The sequence below is a fragment of the Centrocercus urophasianus genome, unplaced genomic scaffold (assembly GCF_019232065.1).
Source record: "Centrocercus urophasianus isolate 14NV4802_14NV808 unplaced genomic scaffold, USGS_Curo_1.0 seq_47, whole genome shotgun sequence".
Taxonomy (NCBI): Eukaryota; Metazoa; Chordata; class Aves; order Galliformes; family Phasianidae; genus Centrocercus; species Centrocercus urophasianus.
The window spans coordinates 204,656-225,690 of NW_024885055.1; the positions used below are offsets into that span (position 1 = coordinate 204,656).

Sequence of the window (21,035 nt, forward strand, 5' to 3'; positions counted from 1 at the left end):
ACGGTTAGGAAGCTTCAGATCCTCATAATTCATTTTCCAATCATGCAAGGGAAGAAATAGAGGAAGAAAAGCATGAAAGCTTCATGAGAAGGGAGCCTGGAAAAGTACAACAGAATAAGCAAAAAGTTTATCCTTAGGCAGAAACTTCAGTAATAAAGCAAGATTTCAACATAGTGCATTCCCTCTTTTCCAAGGGTTCAAATGCAGGAATATATCGACACTGAATAGATTGGAGTCAACCTATTTCCCAGAGTATAGTTTCCCAAAGAACTGCTGCAAACTCTGCCACCCATGAAGGAGAGCAAACAACAGGGCTGGGCCAGAACCACACCACACAGCACCAGTTCTGCTCTCCTAAAGCAAAGAGACTTCGGAAATCTGATGGAAAGACTAAAGCCAGTGACCTCTCCATACTTCAACAGTTACTTAAGGCAAAAGATGCCATTCGGGCAGGAGACATTATAGCTTTTTCCTTAAAAGGGCTGTGCTGGGATACTTGGCTTACCCAAAAGACAGACCCCTAAGTTGCTGCATTCTTTGTTAATCTTGTAATCCAATAATAGATAAATTACTGAAGAAATGTCTCTAGTCTTCCTCTGTCCCTCTCATTATGAAATGACTGAGAAGTTCCGCTTTCTCTCCAGCAAAGTTTCATTACACAAAGCAAGGATCTTACATGCATTTTTGAGATACAAAGTTTGCAAAACAAGATGGACACACCTTCTGCCTCACCGAAACCCCAGGGCTACATCAACCCAGGGGAGAAAAACAGTAAGCAACGTGACAGCAGCGCATCGGTAATTAATGCTGAAGTACTCGAGATAGCTCCATGGTGTGATGACCTTAAGCTGCCATACTGAAAACACTTTGCAGAAAAAACAACAGCAGCAAGCCCAATAACAGCCAATGCTTCCCCACGGCCTCCTTCTGAAAGAGGTGGCACGTCCACGTCCCCCTGTCCCGCAGTACATCTCACTCTCTGGCTGACAAACACATAAAATCACTGCTAGAACAGTTACACCAGAAGGCACTACACAGAGAGCAGGGCTGGGGAAGCCTTACAAAGCATTAAAACATACGTTTGATCAGTACAGAAAGGCTAAATTAATAGCTGTCTCTTACACGCGCCAAAGGGCTCCCGACTGAGAGGCAACAATGAAATTCCAATCCATTATTTGCATTCAGCAAATAAATAAATAAATAGAATCAATGTGAACAGAAACATGTGCTTCCAGGGATTCCCAAGATGTAAAGCATTCTCCTGTAATTGCATAAATCAGAGAACGAAAGCCAGGAGTATGCTTCCATTAACAAAGCAGACTAAAACACAGAAGCAAGTTAAGACTCTGGGGAAACTGTCAGCGTCAGTACCCAGCTTTAAAAGCCCCTGGCATGGAGGAGACAAATGTCAAGCACCATCTCTTATGAAAATAAGGTAAGAACCACCCTAATGAACTTTATTCTTTAAGGCTATACTACCTTATGAGTAGAAGTACTTTCCACAACCTCCTCCACTCAGAATTTGAGTGCCTTGCAAACTAATACAGTCCTTCCCCGCTGGGGTAGAAATGTTTTCAGCATGTTTTTCCTGTTGGTTTATGCATTTGTAGCCACATGTGTAAAGCTACAGACTGCACGTACATCTTGAAAGCAGCAGCAAAGCAGAACACATGCTTCCACCTCAAGCTTCCAAAGCCATTGCTCATCACATCTCTGCGCAGCAGAAAGATACAGCCAGGGAAGAACAGGAGAAAAACCACCCAGTGAGCACAGTGGGACTCAACAGCACTTCAGGATACCAGAACTAAAGCCACATTGGAAACATGTGAGAGTCACGTGGTATATAGCAGCTTCACTCCTAGCCCTTATCATGTCCAGTTTACCTTCCAGAAGCATTAATTCCTCCTCCTCCCACCTCACACCAGTTCAGAATTACTTTTCAGAGTCAGTGAAGGGGGCCAAATAGATAGAGAAGAGGAAAGCCAGCCATTTGTAGCAGCCAGCTACCCATTTCTGTCAGCTCTGCGTGCACCTGAGTATCCCAACCAGATTCTGAGCATCAACATCAGACCCAAAAGGGAAGAGTGAACAAAAGGCAGCTACAGGCCTAAGCTTCATTTCCTCTCTAGTTTCAGAAGCCTCATGCTCATTACAAGTCAATCTTTGTTCCAATTAGCTCACAGACATCTATACCAGACAGGCTCTGGAGGGGGGTGGGTATAGAAGTAAATGTTGCTGAGGAACACTCAAATGAGAACCAGCTTCAGAAGAAAGATTTGCATAAAACAGAAGATGTAGGTAGGTTCCCAATGGATTTCCTTGAGATCCTCTCTAACACTGAATGTTGTTCACTAGACCATCTAATCTCACACTTCTAATTCACATCCATTTCCTTCCCATCGTGCAAAATGCAGTTAACATCGCAGGCACAGCAGGAAGAGCAGCCATGGAGAAAACCTGGACAATTGCATGCAGGCCAGCTTAGCGTGTAGAAACACAGAACTAGCCTAAACTAATGACAGAAGGTAGAACTCCAGCCCAACCAAATGGATAATGCAAGGGAGCCTAATCCCATTTCCAGAGTTTAAAAGCAAGAAACCTTCGGCACATCCCTGAGGTCCAGTACAGGGTGCTGCCACACACAGCCATCCCACAGAGAGACAAAGAAGAGACACAGGAGAGACAAAGGCAGCCACATGGCACCACACAGACCAGGGGCTCAGGTCAGTGGGTGCTGGGAGCCCAGCCAGCCTCACACACCACCCAGCACTGCTCCAGAGATTGCAAAACAGAGCCTTGTTTAGACTACGGAGTAATCAGTGACTGCACAAGATAACCTCCCCTCTGCTTCAAAACAATTCAAAGCAAAATGGCTCACTTAATCCTTGTTTTCCTGCTTCTTTCCTCTTCTTGAGCAGAAATGCTCATCTTACTGTTCAGGCTGCAGAATTTTGGGGACGACACATGGCTCCAGCAGTCCTCCTTTCCAGCAGGATGTGCAAAGCCAGACACACTTACTGCTGCTCAGCCACACCAGACACCTGCTGTCTGCGCTGCTGGTCCACAGCCTGCTTGGGAAAAGGCAGAGCATCCCTGGGGCTTGTACCCTTCTGGTATTGCCACAGCTCAGAGAATCTTGTCCAGCCTGTGCTCTGCTGTCAGGTCAAGCACAGAGCCTGCTCCTTCCTCACTGTCACAGGCAGGTGGGCTCCATCACATTCTTGAGACTTTCCACAAGATATTGCCCAGGGAACAGCTTTAACAGTTCCTTTGGCAGACTGGGTCAAGAGCAAAGCAAACCCTTTGGTACGAGCTGTGACAAACCCACAGTGCAATCAGGAACTTGATGTACTGTGCTGCATTCGCAGACTGAGCCAGTGTCCCCCAGCAGAAGGCTTTTGTGCCTCCAACTGCTCCTCATGCCACCACCAGAAAGGTACAAACACTATTTGGAATGCAAAGGCAGCACTTGCAGATTGCAGCCAAACTTCCAAAGCAGGTGAATCAGGAGAAAGAAAGGAGAAAACAAATTCCTAGTCCTTAGAGAGGATCATGGAAAGTTCAGCTGTATTGAAAAATAAGGAGATTCATCTCATTTTGGAGCATAAGAAAAATTTCAGTCCTAAAAACTGCATTAGGCAGCAGGAAAATTGCTGTGTTGTAAGGAATAATTACACTGCAAGCAATGTCAACTAGGAAAAATATTTTCTCTTGCTTGCTGTGTAAATAAGTGGTAGTTTTGGGTTCACTAAGAAGATGTTTTCGAAGATTCTCTGAAATCCTGACACTTCCTTGGCACGAGCAGAGTCCACATACGTCCCAGCACTGCATGACGACGAGGCCCAGTGTTGGCTGCCCCATTCAGTCATTTTTCCACATCCAAGGTGCGCCCATAGACCTGCAAGTTTTACAGTGCACAAGGCTGTGCTTAATGAGCACTCAGTAAAGCTCCTACAGGCAGCACACCAGCTCCTCTAGAAGTCTTCAATTTAATCAATAGATAAATATTACTTTAAGTCACTGATTTTAATCTTGTTATGCATCTGTAATCTGTTTATTCTGCTAAATCCAGGTCAAGTCTCACTGCTGGCAGCTGTGAAGTCACATGGATACAGATAACTGAATGCAGAATGTAACCTCTCATTGCAGTTTAATATGCATAATGAACTCCTGACTTCAATTAAAGCAGCTCCACACTTCCCCCTTGCTTTCTGAATGGCTTGCATCTCTGACTGGAAATCAAAATTTTGCTAAATTCACAACTAACATTTTCAGATTACATTACACACAGAACTCACATCTGCCTTGAATGACTTAGGAATGGGAGAAAAACATTTACTTAATTTGTTTCGCATCTGAAGCCTATTAAAAGGAAAGAAGCATAATCCCCAGGAGCCGAGCAGAACCAACCACTTCTGCTCACCTTGTTCCCTCAGTGTTAAGAGCAGACCTCTCCTTACCTATGCAGAGATAACTAGGTGTGAAAGAGAGCTTACTTTCCTCAGCTTTTGAACAGCTTCCATTACCACCGCTGTTTAAACTGAAGGAAACATGCTGCAGGTGCAACCATCACAAGCTGGTTCATCATCGCTCTTAAATGTGAGTCCTTATCTAACGATGTGCATCACAGAGGTTCTGCTTCACAACCTCTGCAACAGGACCGCGCTCTCCAGGTTTTCTGAACGTGAATGCTAACATATTTCAATACTTTAAGTTGGTTGGTGAGGCTCAGAAAGATGCTTGAGTAACTCTGAGCACTACCGAAGCGCCCAACAGTTTGATATTCCTGGTTAACGTGATCTGAAATGAGAACACAAAATGGCGCAGCTGATTTGCAGCAGTATTCCAAAGGAAAAAAAAAAAGTTGTTTTTTTGCACCTGCTCCTTTGTTGGCAGAAATAGGCACAGGAAGAAGGACAAGAGCAAAGTGTATTTACAAGCTAATAATTTATTCCTGAATGATTCAATTACAAGCTGTGGGGAAAGATATTTTTAAAATGTTTCTTGATTGCCAGCCTTATTTCTGTTGACAGATTTATTTTTTTTTTTTAAAGTTTATAATGAATCTTATTAGAGCTCAACCCACACACCTGGTACAGTTTCACACAAACATTACATTAAGGACTGGTGCCACTTGCCCGCTGCAGGGATGCAGCAGGTCATTCCCAGGCAGGCACAGCAGCAGCTGGCTGTGGCCTTCTGCCCTTCCCTCTCCTCCTCAGCCTTCAGGCCCGTGCCCACAGACAGCACTGCAGCACGGCTCACGCTCCTACAGCAAGACCTGCTGGCACCAGAGGAGCACAGCAGCCTGCCGACCCTGCAGCTCTGGAACACACTTCAATCTGGTTGAGTTGACAAGTGCTTCAGCAAAGCTATTCTTAAGTTTTATGGTAAATGAGTTTATTTTCAACCTCGGATCTTTTATAATTCACAATGATGTTACTTCCTGTGCTCTAGGCTCCAGCAGATCAGAAAAAACTCCCTGTTTTTCCTGTAATCACAACTGTGACCTGTGATCAGCTTTGCTTGATAGTATCAGATGTCAAAAGGCACTGATACTGCAATACCAGAGCCTTAAGCCTTTATTAATGCATAGCAGTAGCATTAAGTAAAGCCTCTAAGTGAGAAAACTATGTGATGAGTACTCCTCATACGGTAAGAATGAATATGAAAAACCTATACTGAAAACATTCACCAACGGCAAGAGATATTCAACTACACATTCCATCCCCAAAACAGCACGGACACATCAAAACATCCCTGGAGATAAAGCTATAATCAAATAGAAAATTAAATTAGCAGGATTAACAGCAACGCCTCACTTTTAGTAATGATGTACTGAGCAGCCTGCACTAGCTGAGGACAGTCCTAAGCCAAGTTTCCTAAGGACATTTGTTTGCACTCTAAGAGGTGAAGTAGTTCAGTAGTCATTGCTCAAATACTACAAATGTATCTGTGAACAGAGAAATTGTTTAAAGGTTTCCACGCAAGACTATAAAGCATGCAACTGTTACCTGGTGATTAAAATAAAAGCCAAGATACAGTGACCACAGTGGCAGCTACTCAGTTAGAAAGTCTGTGCTTTTTTTTTTTTTTTTTTTTGAATGCAGAAAGCATCCATACAAGTAAAACAAGGAAGCAATTTGCGTGGCATTCTCAAAAATCTAACTTCACCACAGGTAAGTGTGCACTTACATCAGCATTTGCTCGATCAAGGAGTGTGTTCAAAGCTGCTTTATAAGCTGCATGTGCATCTGCCTACAAGCCTAACTCTGGTTAGGTCTGAAGTGCAGGAACACATCTGCTGTGACCAACAGAACCATAAGACTCCTGATAGACAGACATCTGACAACATTTCCATACTGATGTCTTTTATAAGAGTATCAATCTCTACTGGTAATGTGACTTCAACTTAGCTCTCTATACACTTAGAACCATTCAGAGCACAGGACTTGCTACATCACGAACCAGTAACTTGCAAACACTACTGACACACTGCTTGGTTCTTCCGGAATGATGGGAAGGAGGTGGTACAGATTTAAGAAATTATTTATGGGATGAAGAACTGAGCAAATACCACCAACACTGCTGGCCAAGTGACGCTGACTTCAGAACACAAAGGTCAGATCTGAGACATCTTCATTCACAGCTGATGCCACAGATCTGCGTTCTTCCTAAAGCCCTCACGGAGGCTCAGAGCAAAGCCCTTCTGAGTATCAGACTTCAGACAAAAAGAGCAGAGCACTTACCTTTTCAGCTCTGAAACCACCAGAAGAAAATGCCACTACTGCTGTCTGTAGACTATGAATCATAAAAGTATTAATAATTTTTGTGATATTGGGGAAGAGCAATTGACGTGAGCATTTCTTTGACAGTGTTCCCCTAATGAGCTAATTGTCAAAGACTAATTCCACAACTCTGCTGAGATTAAACTGTCAGTACACACCATAAGGCACTGCAAAAACTCAGCTCAGAAAAAAAGTCTAAGAGCGTTTTTATTTCTGCTCCATTCAAAAAAGTTAATATTTGCCATGTGCCAGTTAGCAGACTTCTTCCCTGGGACTTCTCTGTGAAAACGAAACTGGAAAGCGTTCTCTAGCTCAACTGCCTTCTCAAAACAAACTCGCTGGTGTGATAAAAGAGGACTCCTTGAACTGCATGCTAACAAGCTCCCCCGGGGATTTAAGGTCTCATAGTCTGGGTTAGAGACTGAGCACAAGGCTGCTGTGCCTGGCAGACAGACGGGTGGGGTGTTTACAAAAAGGCAGAAAAACATAAGAACTTAAAAACAACCTAATTCTGACATGAACAAACGAGGATCACATCTGTTTTGAACACTGCTTGTTTGCTGGCAACACAGCTACAGGGGATTTCACAAAACAATGCTCACAGCTTCATTCTCTATAGAGGACTTGATTTGAAAACACACTCTGAGTGCAGCACATCAAGCCCCTGTAAACTTGTCGATCCTTCAGGAACGTGACCCGGGGTTATTGTTGTTTCTCATCCTAAGCCAGCACACCATGAGCCAAGCCTAAGCACAGATCAGCTCCCGGCAGACCCAGCCCACCTTGTGAACCAGCTATCCCTGCTGCCAGCACCAACGTCACCTGTTTGCGAAACTGCACGCAGACAGTTTCAGCTGGCTTGCAAAGACAACAGCAGCAGCTTCAAACAAAAAGCTATCAGCCTCCTGGAAAAAAAAAATTGTTGCATAGGGTGAATATTGTAAGGTGTGTTCTTGGCACAGGAAAACATTTTAAAATCAGGCCATGGTTCAACAGCACATTCTCTTTTCCTCTACACACTCGAGCTGATGCTTTGACAGCGATGCCGTAAGTTGGAGATTTCACACCATGGTCAAACAGATCAGCAACAGACCTGAGCAGGAGGGAAGGGGCACAACATGGAAGGCAATGCTCAAGAAGCTGAGGAGCAATAGCTTCACACCTTCATTTATGAAACAAGAAACTGATGGATCCATCCATCCAAGCGCTTGTCTTCTGCACAAAACCCAATGCAAGATCTACGTGACTGGGACAGCCAGCTTAGTGCCTGCTGGCTGCTCTGCTCCATGCACTGCAAGACACACTATGGGTCAGGGCAAATACAGCCACGCTGCTGAACTCTCTCGAAACCAGACACTGAAAGCTAAAGAAGCCAAGCATGGAGCATCGAGTTTCAAGCCATATTTTCTCTTCATATCCAGATAATTAAAGCTGTCTAAAATCTAAAAGGAAGCTTGTTTTAGATATAAGTGATGCTGAATAAGCCCACTTGATGATAAAAGAAAAGCTTAATTGTTTATGACAGCCATCAAACTCCAGAGAGAAGCACATTTTAAATTAGAAAACTGCATCTACTCATAAAAACAAGTATTTCAAGGACAGTTCTTACACTTCTCCTAATAAAGTACAGGTGACATATCCAGCTATAATACTGTGACTCAGACAAGATGCTAGCTTCTCAGAGACAGTTCCTGCTTCTGGAGTAGAAAGAACACAAGAGGATATAAGAAAACTAAAGAGAAAAAGGCTCTTGAAAATAACAACACATTATCCACGTCCATGAGCAAAGATGTTCTGGACAGCTGAAGAGCTGTTTCAATCTGCTAGAGGAAGATGAAGTGACCCAAATGTCTCAGCAGCTCCAGGATGACGGCTGGCAGGAATCAGAGTTAACAGCACTGATATCCCAACTGATTTGTGCCACTCTTTCTTGGTTAAAAATACAGCTCAAGACACTTTTATCATTACATCAGGCTTGGGCAATACTGCAGGATCAGCATCAGTTCTGTTAAGAGTTCATTTCTCACACTGTATTTCCCATCACACAAAAGGTGTTGCTGCCTCCTGATCTGGCAGTTTATGCCTGTGTGCTGAACACAGCTCGCACATTGCTTTCCTACCATGAGGACTTTTATTAAATCTGAAACAACATTAAAAACCAAGCACTGAGGGAAATGCCAGGAAGGAAGGCTTACTCTGATCCACACATGAAGGGGTTCACTGTACACGTGGAAGTGTTACAACAGACACAGCACATTTTAATAGCTTCATGACATTCTCAGCCCTCCAAAGAGGAGCAGGCAGCTTTTATTCCCCATCTGGTGGTCATTAACTCTAGAGTACAAACCTCAGACTACGTCATTATTGCTACTCCTTCCCTCCATTTTGTACACGCTGCCTCTGTCGCAATGAATGGTGCTCTCAGATCTCTCTATAGCACTCCTGCTCCCAGCTTCCCAAACTGCTAGATTCAAATAGAGAGCGCTCGTCTAACCCGTAAGTGTACCTGCTTAGGCAAGTTCAAACCAGAACCTGCCCATCCTTGCCGTTTTATCTCCAGTAATTGATCTTACTCACACACTGCTAGGATTCGCAAACTGGCAAGAGACATAATATGCTGTGTTGATGCTCTTCCTATTGCTCAAGGCAGTTAGCAGACACTCGCACCAGCTGGCATCCATGGTGCAGAGACAAACCTGAGAAGCGCTCCATGCCGGCACCCTGCACACACACCAGGCAGCCACTCATCTCACTGCTACAACCCCAGCACTGTCACTAGAGAACCCAACATGCAACATTTTACTATCTGTGAAATAAATCAGTACATGCGCACGCGTGTGTGTATACATACATATATATATACATATATACACACACACACACAGGCATTAGTTGCTGAGATGCATTCTGCATCTAAAACATATTGCAACATAAGCTGCAGAAGGTTGTGTTTTTGTTTTTTTTTTGTACTTCCCATTCCTAATCTCACCAGTTCTCAGCTGGAGAGAATTCAACATAAGAAACAGAAGCCCAGGTTGGAAGTGAACCTTAGACCCATGCAGGCAGCTCTGTATCTATTCCTGGGGACACTCCAGCTCTGTTCATGCTCCTCCACCTCTGAGCTCAGCACAGTCCTCTCCCCACCCACTGCGCTGTCTATTTAAGCACGATGGCCTTAGGACAGCATAACAATGTATAGAGCACAAAAGACATTAATCCCAGACACAGGGTCCACATGTACCACATGCACCCTCCCCCCCCAGAGCTTCCTGCCTCCACTTCAGAAGGGTCTATTCCTGCATTCAGCCCTTCATCTTCACACAGCCCGACACAGCATGGACCGCTGGCAAAGCAGCGCCGCACAGAACCCAAAGCTGGAACTGTCAGCTCACTCAGCTATTCAGCTACCGAATTCCCTGGGGACACAGCAAGCTCACTCTGACTTGCACCCACTGCAGGAAGATAGAGGAGGATGAGGACAGCCCTCCTACCTGGCTATGGGGCGTCCGCAATTTCCAGTTGCGATCCATGTGACAGCCTGGCCCCTGCCATCATTTCTTCTTTTCTCCTCACAGAAGTCTGCTTGCAAACCACAAAAATAGAAGCCTGTCTCCTAGTTATGCTATTCTGACTCCAGAAATCCCTGTGTTTTGGTTAGAAGACCAAAGTTAGGAGTTTCTCAACTCTATCTCCGGTTACTTCAAAACCCACAACAGACATTTACTGTACGTCAAAGGAAAACAGATGTTTACTGTCTACTTTTTCCTCATCCTCTCCCCAAAAAGGTCTTCTTAGGCCACTTCAAACCACTTCTCCAAAACAAGAAACTGCAACCTCAGAGGAAGACAAGCAGCTGTTTTGACAGGTCTGGCCCCTGTTCAAATATTGCAATACAAGCCCTAAGCAGTAATACATTGCCATCAATAAAAAAGTTCAACTAAAGTACACTGCCCTGCCCCAACACACTGATCTACGCCACTCTATGTACAAAGACAAAAGCTACCATGTTGTCATTCAAATTAAAAAGGTCTGCAGGAGAAAGGTGGTAAATAAAGGAAGAAGGCAGGCACCGGCTAAGGCTCTACAAGTGTGTATTCTGCTAAGACAGGAGCAATGTTCGGCAATAGATCAGAGGAAGTGACAAATACCAGAGGAAATTTAAAAGCTATCTGTGCTTGGGCACTGCTCCACTCTTGTTTTCTTGTATTTTTTTTTTTTTAAACCACAAACCACACCTCTGCTCACAGTCTAAAAAAATAATTCCTCAAGAAGATGTTAATGCTGTTCCATTTAGATGCTGCCACACAAATCTGGCTGCACGAACGTGACAGACATTTGGATGGAGGCACCATCCAACCCCATGTGCTGCACACTCAGCAGGGGGGCAGCCCAGGAACCACCGTGTGCTGGGAAAGCTCCTTGCAGTGCAGATAACAGCACTCATGCATTAACACAGTGACTGTCAGACAGGACGAGCTGTACGTGGGCTTTGAATGTGAGAGCTCATATTTCATTTCTGCCCATCATTTATCCCCTCACACTGCAGAATCCCATGCTCTCGAAATCCCAGGTGCTTGCTGCAAAGATTATTATGAAGTTGCAAATCAATGGCAGCAATTTCAAACTGAGCAGCAAGTGGCCAAGTCTTATTTTTAGGAAATCTTTGAAAAATGGTATTAAAGGAGAAAGAGATATTCTGAAGAATCAGAACTACAGTTACATTGAGGATGCGAGAGCTTTTTTCTCCCAGTGTTGCACTACATGCTAAAATATTTTATGTCTGCATAAGACTCTACACTATATCACCTAGCACACACAGCCAGCATCCTTATCACAGAGCATGTCATTAAAGGACTCAGATGTGTCCTAGCCAGAGGTGAGTGTACAGACTGATCAAAATATTCCAGTGAAGCTACAAGAACCCTCCAAGCTGTCTCGAGGCAGAAATCCATCTCACTTCAGTCAGAAGGATGCAGGCAGCTGCAGAATTGCTCTGCTCCAGTGCTGAGTCCCACAGATGTCCATCTGTCTTTAACAGACAACCAAGCAGAACTAGGCAGCAGTCAGTCTCTGTTTTCTGGTGGGCACCACAAAGCTAAGTGCTCTGCAATACTCAGAAGGAAGCTACCATCTTTATAATGTTCCTTAAAAAAAGCCCTTCTCCCTGACGAAGGTAGGAGATAAAAATACACACATGCACTCCCACACAGCTCACAGCTGCACAAAGCATATGGTAAGCTTGTGAGGATGAACAAATACATTCGTGTCAAAAATGTTGATAGGGAATTCAAGATATCAGCTGACTGGAAGCTTTGTGAGAAGCAATCTTTGGTTTTAAGAGATTGACAGGACCCTGATAACAGACTTCCCAATGGCCTGATGTTGCCTCTGTTTGGCTTGCAATCATCCCAGCTCCAGAGGATGCACAGCATTCAAACATAAGAGAGGATCTACTGTGGGTGAAGACAAAGCGTTTTCCTTGGTGCTGTACTGTTAGCTGAGGCTAGCTAGATAATAAGCACCCCAACCAGCCCTGCTCTGCTGCCCACCTTTGAGCCTGCGCTGGCCCCATCCCACTGAAATACACACTTCAGAGCTCTCCAGCCCCTGCTTCCAGTGCTCCCCAGGACAGGAGGCAGACAAGCTCAGTGCTGCCCATCTTGTGACTCCTTTGAGCTGGGAGCTGGCAGAGTCCAATCGCACAGCAGTTGTCAGTGCAAGTGAATTGTCTGAGCTGAGCCACTACAGCGACCATCTCCAAGTGAAGCCATTGGGATCCAGCTAACAGCTCAGAACAAAGGCAACTTCCTCTGGGTGAAACAACACGACGAACGCAGCACTCACAGGAACTATCTGTCCCTTCTTTTTCCACACAGAAATATGCTATCCTAGCGGGCAAAAGGTCCTAAGACTATAGAAAACATCCTCACAACTCTGCAATAAAACTCCAGCAAACTTTCAGGCAATTCTTAGTCAAAGCATTGCCTGCTCTCTACTCATCTTCCGTCCCTGTAGAGCTCCTCTCTATCATCAGCAGTTATGAGGAACTAATTGCTAAGGTCTCCCACTTCCCCAAGAGCATCAAGAGGATCTCCCAAAGTTTTGGTTACTGCAAGGACTGGCACAGAACTATTTCCTATCACCATATCCCTGCTGACACTGCAAAACAGACGAAGGTTCAACAAAATACTGTTTTTATCCCCAAGAAGTTTGAGAACCATACGCATTAAGCAGGCGTATGAGAACAAGTTTCAGGAGGGCTGACGGCAGCTCAGGCTCTTTTCTCCATTCCCAGTGGAACTCTCACTGTTGATCAGCTGCAGAATCTACATTCCAGAACCACATTTCAATTTCAAAGAATGCTTGTAGGCTCACATTCCTAAAGCCAACAGCAACTTTCAGCTATGCTTTACACCCGGTAGGGCACAGATATACAATAGTAACATCACCCCTTCTTCACATCCCTTTCTGAGTGCTCCTAACTTTCTCTGTGATACAAGAAAATGTTACTGCAGTTCACCCCTCAGACTGTTAGTTAAAAAGCAAGCACCGAAGGTGAGACCACTCCTAACTGTAAGTCTGATTAACTCTACTGGAAATGTTTAGCATTTATGTGAGCCAGGACATTCTGAACAAATTCTGTGCTAAAAAAACTGTTAGTCCTGTAAGATGCTGGAAAGCCCCCACAACTCGTTCAGCTCAACTACTCTGCCCAGAAAAGCACATCAACCCTGTGTTAATCCCAGCGTTACACCAGTGAGAGCAGGAGCTCCCTGTTACCAGAGCCGAGGACAGCAGCCACTGGGAATGCTGTTTAGAAGGATTCCCTCCACTCTAGCTGCAAGTTTGTTTCCAAGCTGCAATTTTCCAGCAGTTCATCTGAAGCACAGATCAGCAGCTACTCACACGCTGCGGAAACAACAGCAAACCCATTCCCTTCCCTGTTCTTTTAAGGGGAGAAAGCATTTCAAAGTCTAATGATGATACATATTTAAACAGTGACGGTGCTAGCGAGCTCAGAGCTGACAGTCATGCAGGGAGAAGGCACGGCTGGGCTGAGCTGTCACCTGACGCTGCCTCACTCAAACACAGCCCCAGAAAAGCAAGGTGATAAACACCGGTTCCTACAAGCAGTATCCTCTCTCAGATTTGGAAACCTAAGACACAGACCTTTAAAGATGCAAGCAGGAGCAGAGCACACAGCACTAGATGGTATTTTGCTCTCCAGTTCCAGTGTGATGTTTCATATAGAAGTTGGGGCAGTTTCTATAAAAGTAGCTGCCACTAAAGCAATTCAATTTAATAAGCCAGTAAATATTTCCGAATGTCTGTGTCTCTTACAAGAAATTTTATTAGCACAAGCAGTCTTGAAAGAGAAACTGTTCCATCTTGAAAAGCCAACGCAAAAAAGTCTGCACTGATTTCTTATGCTAAATTACCCTTTCCATAAAGAATTTCCTGCATCATTGAAGCTCAGCCCTCCAGTCCAACAACAAAAAAATATCAGGACGCCACCGATTTTAGTGGAACTACAGCAACTTATGCTATCAGAACAAATCTGACTGAGAGTCCCTCTCTACCAAGGCAGACTGGTGCCATTTCAGCAGATATCACTTTAACAGGAATCCAGCGAAATCATTAACAGAGGAATCTGAGTCAATGAGATGTTAAGTGCTTGCTATAATTACATATTATTGCTATTTCTGCTGACAGTGCCGCTCAGGAGGTAGGAATTCAATGATTTATCTGCCAAATATTTGAAATCACAACCATAAAATGAAATCAGATCCGAATTTGTGTTTGACCACCTTTATTTGCTGTGTGCCCGCTTTATGGAGAGCCATGTAAAAAGCCACACTTCTACATAAACGTTGGTTCCATGGTTAAATCTTGTCACGTTTTACAAAGTAAACAAAAAAGCCTTGATGGGATATTAGAACAGATATTGCTTAATGCTGAAAGCAAAATGAAAAACATCTTAAGAAAATCTGAAAGTAGGAAGCAGACAGGCCATTAACCCCCAGAACACATCTTCCAGCACATTTAGGTAATTCTGCTGAGTTTTAACAAAAACAGAAGTTGGCCGCAGCTAACAGGAAAGCATTCAGCTCCCCACTCCCACAAGACACCCATTAAATTTTAACCTGAATGCTGAACGTGTCAGAACAATTAACACAACAGACATCTGGGTCTTTGGTAAAGCCCTTCCGAAGCTATTGCTGGGAAAATAAATGCAAATAACTTATGGAGCACATGACATACAAGAAGAGCTTACCAACGATATTTTTATTTACATTTCACAAGGTCTCCCTACAGCCTGCATTTCTGAGACGTGTCAGAAATAACCAAGTGACAGCAGCATAACCTCACTTGCTGCATCTTGAAGACTCCCTTAGCAAAGCGACGCTGTTACGTTCTACAATCCTGATAAAGATGCTGGAAACCCAAAGAAATTTTGCAAGGTCTGACATTTAAATGCTTTTAAAATCCAAAAGCGGAGTGGTTTCAGACCTAGAACCACCCCAAGCATTGTTCTGAGCAGGGGCTGCAGGCAGCAGTCCTTGTAGCACAGGCTCACCAACATCCCACTTTGGAAAGGAAGGCAGGGAGTGATTCAAAGCTTGTGCTGGAAGGAACAGGCTACATTCCTTAACATTCACGTTTCCATGTATCACAAAAAAGGGAAAGGAAATTCGCAGTGGAGATATCAATCTGTTTCTAAATACCACTAACTACCTTCGCACATTGGATCCCCAGCCAAACATCTGACATTTAAAAGCACCGATGACATCACACTCCCAGGGAACTTAAAAGCCACTTTTGCCCTGAAGTACAACAGGGACAGAGCACAGGAGCTTATCTCGCAGCTCCCTAACTTGGTGAGGTTTGTTTTGCTCTGCAGCTCTAGCAGCAGCACTAGGGCACCCAGCCCTCTGTCAGAAGCGGCCCTGCTCTCCTTTGCAGCAGACTCTCAGCCATCCAGGAGGCACCAATGAAACACAGAGAAGGAAGGACGATTCAAGTCTCCAGCAGAGTCTCACAGCCACTGAAAAAATCCCCAGGATCTCTGCTATGCTGCTGTTCAGGTTGTTAGCATTTAAGCCATCCCCACCTTCTGTGTGTCCGGCTCTATCATCAGAAAGGAAACATGAATTTAACGTGAAACAAAGCATGCAGAAATTCCACAGCTTGTAAGGCAGGCACCCTTGTAAGTCTGGCACCCTTGCTATTTGGATTAAGTTTCCTTCTTGCTTACTCCCTCCCCTTCATCCCATCACTCTGATATTCAGAGGTGCCATCCAAGCACTCAGTTCAACCTGCCTGTTTCTGATAAGGTGCAGAAGCTGGAACAGAAAGGTTTTTTTCCCCCGCCCCCTCCCCAAACTACTATTGATGCAAGCCTCTCATTCAAGCACACGTGACTTCTAGAAGCCATCTCTGTAATACTGGTCAATGAAATTCACACTTCATTCCTGCTGATACACACTAATGGTTACAAATTCAATCTTAACATCATTGGTCAAGTCAACAGGAAAGGAAAAAAAACAACCACAACACTGCTTAGGGTGATGGCTTCACTTCCTACTGGAGCAGTGCTGGATATTACAGAAGTTCTGCATGCAGACCAACAGTCACAGCACCAGCTCCATTCAGGAGCATTGGTGTGAATTTGATCATTTTGCAAACAAATTTTTATCTACTGCACACCACAAACACAATACGACAACTGAAAGTCAAGATAAATTCCTTTTGGAACTGCCCTGAGAAGAGACTGTTATATTTGAACTCAGTAGGAAAGCTCTTAAAGGCAAAACTAAACAGAATCTCCAAGCAGGTTTTGCATCTGAAGTGATGCACAATTTGCCAAGTGAGAAAAAAATACCACAATTTCTTCTTGTACTCGAGTACAGAGTTGTGACTCAACATTCACTGCTGTGAAGAAGGGGTCATTTTCAATGACCAAGCTGTACTTGGAAATGACAGTTTTAGGCTACTGTATCCCTTCTTGCTTGCTTGATGCTTCAGACTGTAGGAGGTTACTTCCAAAAAAAACCCCCAAAAAACAAAAAAAAACAAAACAAAACAAAAAAAACCTCACTGCTTCAGCACAGCCCTGTTCTCAGGATGGTTTGCAAACAGCCGCTCTTAGACTGAACATGGAAAATTCTTTGCAGATTGTTCTACCACTGAAAATACAGTTAAGGTGAAAAAAATACCCTCTATGGCCAAATTAAACAGGAGGGAGAATCTGGATATTGAGATGGAATGCAATTACCCAGGTTGGAACTCACCCAGGACACTCTTGCTTGGAGTAGCCAGAGCGATCTGGCTATCCAACGCTAAGAAATAGCCAAGAACACATATTTACAAGCAACATCCTTTCTCATCCCTAATACTACCCCTATGTCAATGAAACTGGAATGCAACACAATCCAAGCGCTCCGCTGCAGCCAGCACCCTCCTGAGACCTTCAGCCAGCCAGCACATCTCCTGCACCCACTCTCCTTCAGCTGCAACAATTTGTGCCATCACAGCAGCGTGGACACTGACCTAAATATGAGACATCTGTAACAACAGGAAGCACTGAAGCGTCTAAGTTGCCCTGTTACTGATACACTAATCAGAAGTCACCCAAAACACTCCTTGTTAATGAAAATGTTTAGTGCTTTTAGACCAATGCTTACATTCAACACTCAGAATTAGCCAGCTCTCACAAAAACCTCCCTTCTCCCTAAATACAGAGTCAATGCAGTCTGAAATGAGACTTTTGCCTCTGCTGCTAAGAGCTGTCTGACAATAACCAAAGTACAAACCAATTCTAAACATCTGGGAAATGTACTTGAGATTCCCACCACCCACTTCTGTTCTTTGCCACTAAATAGGATCAGAACAAGAACATAAAAGCTCGAGTCCTAACGCTGTGCCTAAACGAGACGTGCTATTCTCAGACTGCAGGACAATTCCCAACACAGGAGCACAGAGAGGAAAGGAGCCTTGAACAAGCAGAGGTGACAGGTTTTCAGGAAGATCAGCCCTGGCCACAAGGTTGGGGAGGACAGATGTCTATTCAGGGTTACCTGAATACCTTACCAACACTAACAGCCTTACGTGCACCTCCCAGCACTTGAAGGTGATTTGGGATTTTAGGGGCCTCTAACCAGCCATAAAGATGTTTCATGACAGCAATAAGAACAACTACAATACAAGGAAAAGAGTGCTGATGCAGTGGTAGGAATTCACTGTGTGTGTCTGAGCTACCAGAACTCAGTTCCTATATCAAGGTGTCCTTAAATTTGCACAGCGGATTCTTTCAACACATGGTAGAAATCAAAACTGGAGGAGTTTTAAGTACCAAATGATTAAGATCACTGTGAGAATAAAAGGGTACATGGTCATAATGGGGGAGAAAATGCCCCAAAGAACTTCACTGGAAAGGGTCAATGTGCACAATTTCCCCTACGTTAAGCAGCACATAACTGAGCTTTCCAGGGAGTTCTTTCCCCTAAATAGACATGATCCTTAGGCAAACATTTTCCAGCACAAGAATGCTACAAGTATTCAAATACACGCTGGTACTGAAGTTGCTTCAGGAGTTCCTACTGCCGTTCTTTAAAAATCCACTTCATATTTTTCTCTGCTAAAAATCATTCACAGAGCTTTGCTCCAGCATCACCATTTAAATAAAGTTCAAAAGCTGTTTAAATCCTACTGCACGTTCCCACTGCACACACACAACTGCATTCCAACGAAGGGACAGGAAGAAAGGTGCACACAAAGGTAGAATTGTAAATATTTACACATAGCAGCTTTCAGGGCACGTGGACATTGCCCAGAAATCACTATAAGAAAGCACCGAGTAAAGCAAAGATATCTTCAATTCACTGCTTTTGTCCTCTGCCACTCCAGTGCTGAGGGCTGCTCTACCACCCCCAGCAGTGTGACAGTAACACACAGCTAGGTGACACCTGGCCCATTTCCCCCACATGGCTCCAACCCTTTGATTTGTCACCTAACAGCACAGGGAGGGGGTTAGCATCCTAAATAAACACCAAATGAACACCAAAAAAAACCCAGTTGTTATCAGGTTCACTAGAGAATAAATATATATTAATATAAGCATCAGATAATATATTAATACATATGAACGTGTACATTAAAAAAAAAAAATCAGGACTCCTACAGCGTTTCTAAACAAAATGCACAGCTACAGCTGCAAACTTTTGGAAGAATGCTGCCTACATTTCTGGAACTGCCTATACAGCTTGTGCTATCTTCTGTTTGTCATTTTGTTTTTCCCTAACGTGGGATTTTAATTTTAATTTAAAAGCCCCACCCAAGAAGGTGAACTTCCATCAGTTAAACGGGGAGGAAAGAACTACCAAGGATCTTAAAATGGATGCGGCAGATTCTTTGAAAAAGAGCAACATGTTGCAATCACCTTTCATTTTAGGGGAAGGGAGGGATTCCCTGAAAGGAACAGAGCAGGGAACGTGGGGGGGGGGGGGGGGGGGGGAATGGGGGGAGGCAGGCTGCGATAAAAACGGCTCCGGGCTTTATTTTAGCTAAAAACTTCGCTTTCCCCTTTGCTAATAGAAGGCTGGAGCCGGGGATCGCCGCCCGCCCCCACCGCGGAAGGCTGCTCGGCGGCGGCTCGGGGAGGAGGAGAAGGAGAGAAAAGCCACAGAGAGGAGAGGAGAAAAAGAAAATGGCGCAGAGACTAAGTCCCGACCGCCGACACGGCGACTTTCCAGCGTGGAATCGGGGCCTAAAGGGAACCCCGGAGGAGCCGACGGGAGCGGATCGGGGGCCTCCGGTGCCCCCTCTGTGCGAAGAGGCGGTCGGGGGGGCGCGGAGCGGGCGGGCGGGGGCGCCGGGGGCGGCTCGATGGGAACAATGGGGCCGGTGAGCGCGGAGCCGGGACTTAGTCTCTGGGACGCCATGTCTGCGCGGCGCGGGGCGCGCCGGGCCCACTCACCGTTGGCTCGGAAATCCGCCTCGATCTGCGGGGAGAGGAGACAGGGAGAGGCCGTGAGAAACGCCGAGCACGGAGGGGGGGCCGCGTGCGTTTAGCGAGCTATTCGGGGGAAGGGGCGGCGGGCCCGGATCCCCCCTTCTTTTATCTTTCCTTCTCTATTTTTTATTTATTTATTTTTTTCCCTCCTCTCTCCCCGGAAAATTAAATACCAAACGAGAAGGCAGCGGCACGATGCGGAACGCCGCCACGGGGGGGGTGGAGGGGGGTGTTGAAGCCATCGTACAACCGGGCGGGGGGGACCAAAGCAAAAAGAACCGGCAACCCCCCCACCCCCACCCACGGGGAACCCCAACCCCATCCCAGAGGCACCGACCGGGAGCAGCGAGTCCCAGCGGATCCGGGCGGCCGTGCCCGGCTGACTGCCATCCCCCAGCCGCGCTGGGCAGCGCCGCGGTGCGTCCCGACCCGGCGGGAGCTGAAGTGAAACGCTTCCTCGGGGCCCACCGCGACGGGAAGAGACGAACGGCCCCGCGCCGGGCTCCCCCGGGACTCACCTGGGAGTCGTTGTGCAGCTGGTCCCCGCTCATGCCGGAGGGTACGGAAGAGGCCGAGTGGAGCGAAGCGGGAAAAGAGCGAAGCGGAGCGGAGCAGAACTGAGCTGAAGCCGCCGGGGACGCGCGGAGCGGGGACGCGACGCAGAGCGCAGCCCCGGGCTCCTCAGCGGTTGTGTAACAGACACTAAGTCCTGGTTTCGGCGCACTGCGCAGACGCGGCGCCTTTTACCCGCGGGGCGGAGCCGAGGCGCTGTTAGGCAGAACGCTGGGACGGGCGACCGGGAAACGGCAGCTGGATCATTTGCATAGAAGCCCCGGTCCGGCGTCGCGATTCATTTGCATACAGGCCACGCCCCCACCCGTCCGCTCCTCCGAACGCGGCTGACTGGCCCGCTCCCACCCGCGCGCTCGTAAAACACACGCGGTCCCGCCCCTTCCTCTTCGTCCTCCAATCGCGGAAAAAGACCTTACCTTTCATTTGCATACTAAGCTCCGCCCCGGCGCTCCCCTCCCCGCCTCGGAAGGAGCCCGGCGCATTGTGTATAAGCCGTCCCCCACTGTGCACGGAGTGCGCATGCGCTCCACCACACCCTGCCGGCGGCCGACTGAATTTGCATGGCGAGCCCCGCCTACCCACCCGCAGGCCACGCCCCCGCTCTGTCAGGGAGCATGGCGGCACCCAGGCGGCGGGGCGTCCCCTCGTCAGAGCCCTTTGTA

General features: G+C 46.0%; 1 protein-coding gene across 1 annotated transcript in view; it reads right to left on the reverse strand.

Moving 5' to 3' along the window:
• TOP1 (DNA topoisomerase I) overlaps positions 1-20,507 on the reverse strand; it is a 62,280-nt gene extending 41,773 nt beyond the window's left edge. Inside the window, exons 1-2 of the mRNA XM_042834499.1 lie at positions 20,319-20,507; positions 19,765-19,789 (exon numbers count right to left, since the gene is read on the reverse strand). Of these exons, the coding sequence (XP_042690433.1) occupies positions 19,765-19,789; positions 20,319-20,351 (58 nt within the window). The 5' untranslated portion in view covers positions 20,352-20,507. The remainder of the gene's footprint in view (positions 1-19,764; positions 19,790-20,318) is intronic.
• Between the last annotated feature and the right edge of the window lie 528 nt (positions 20,508-21,035).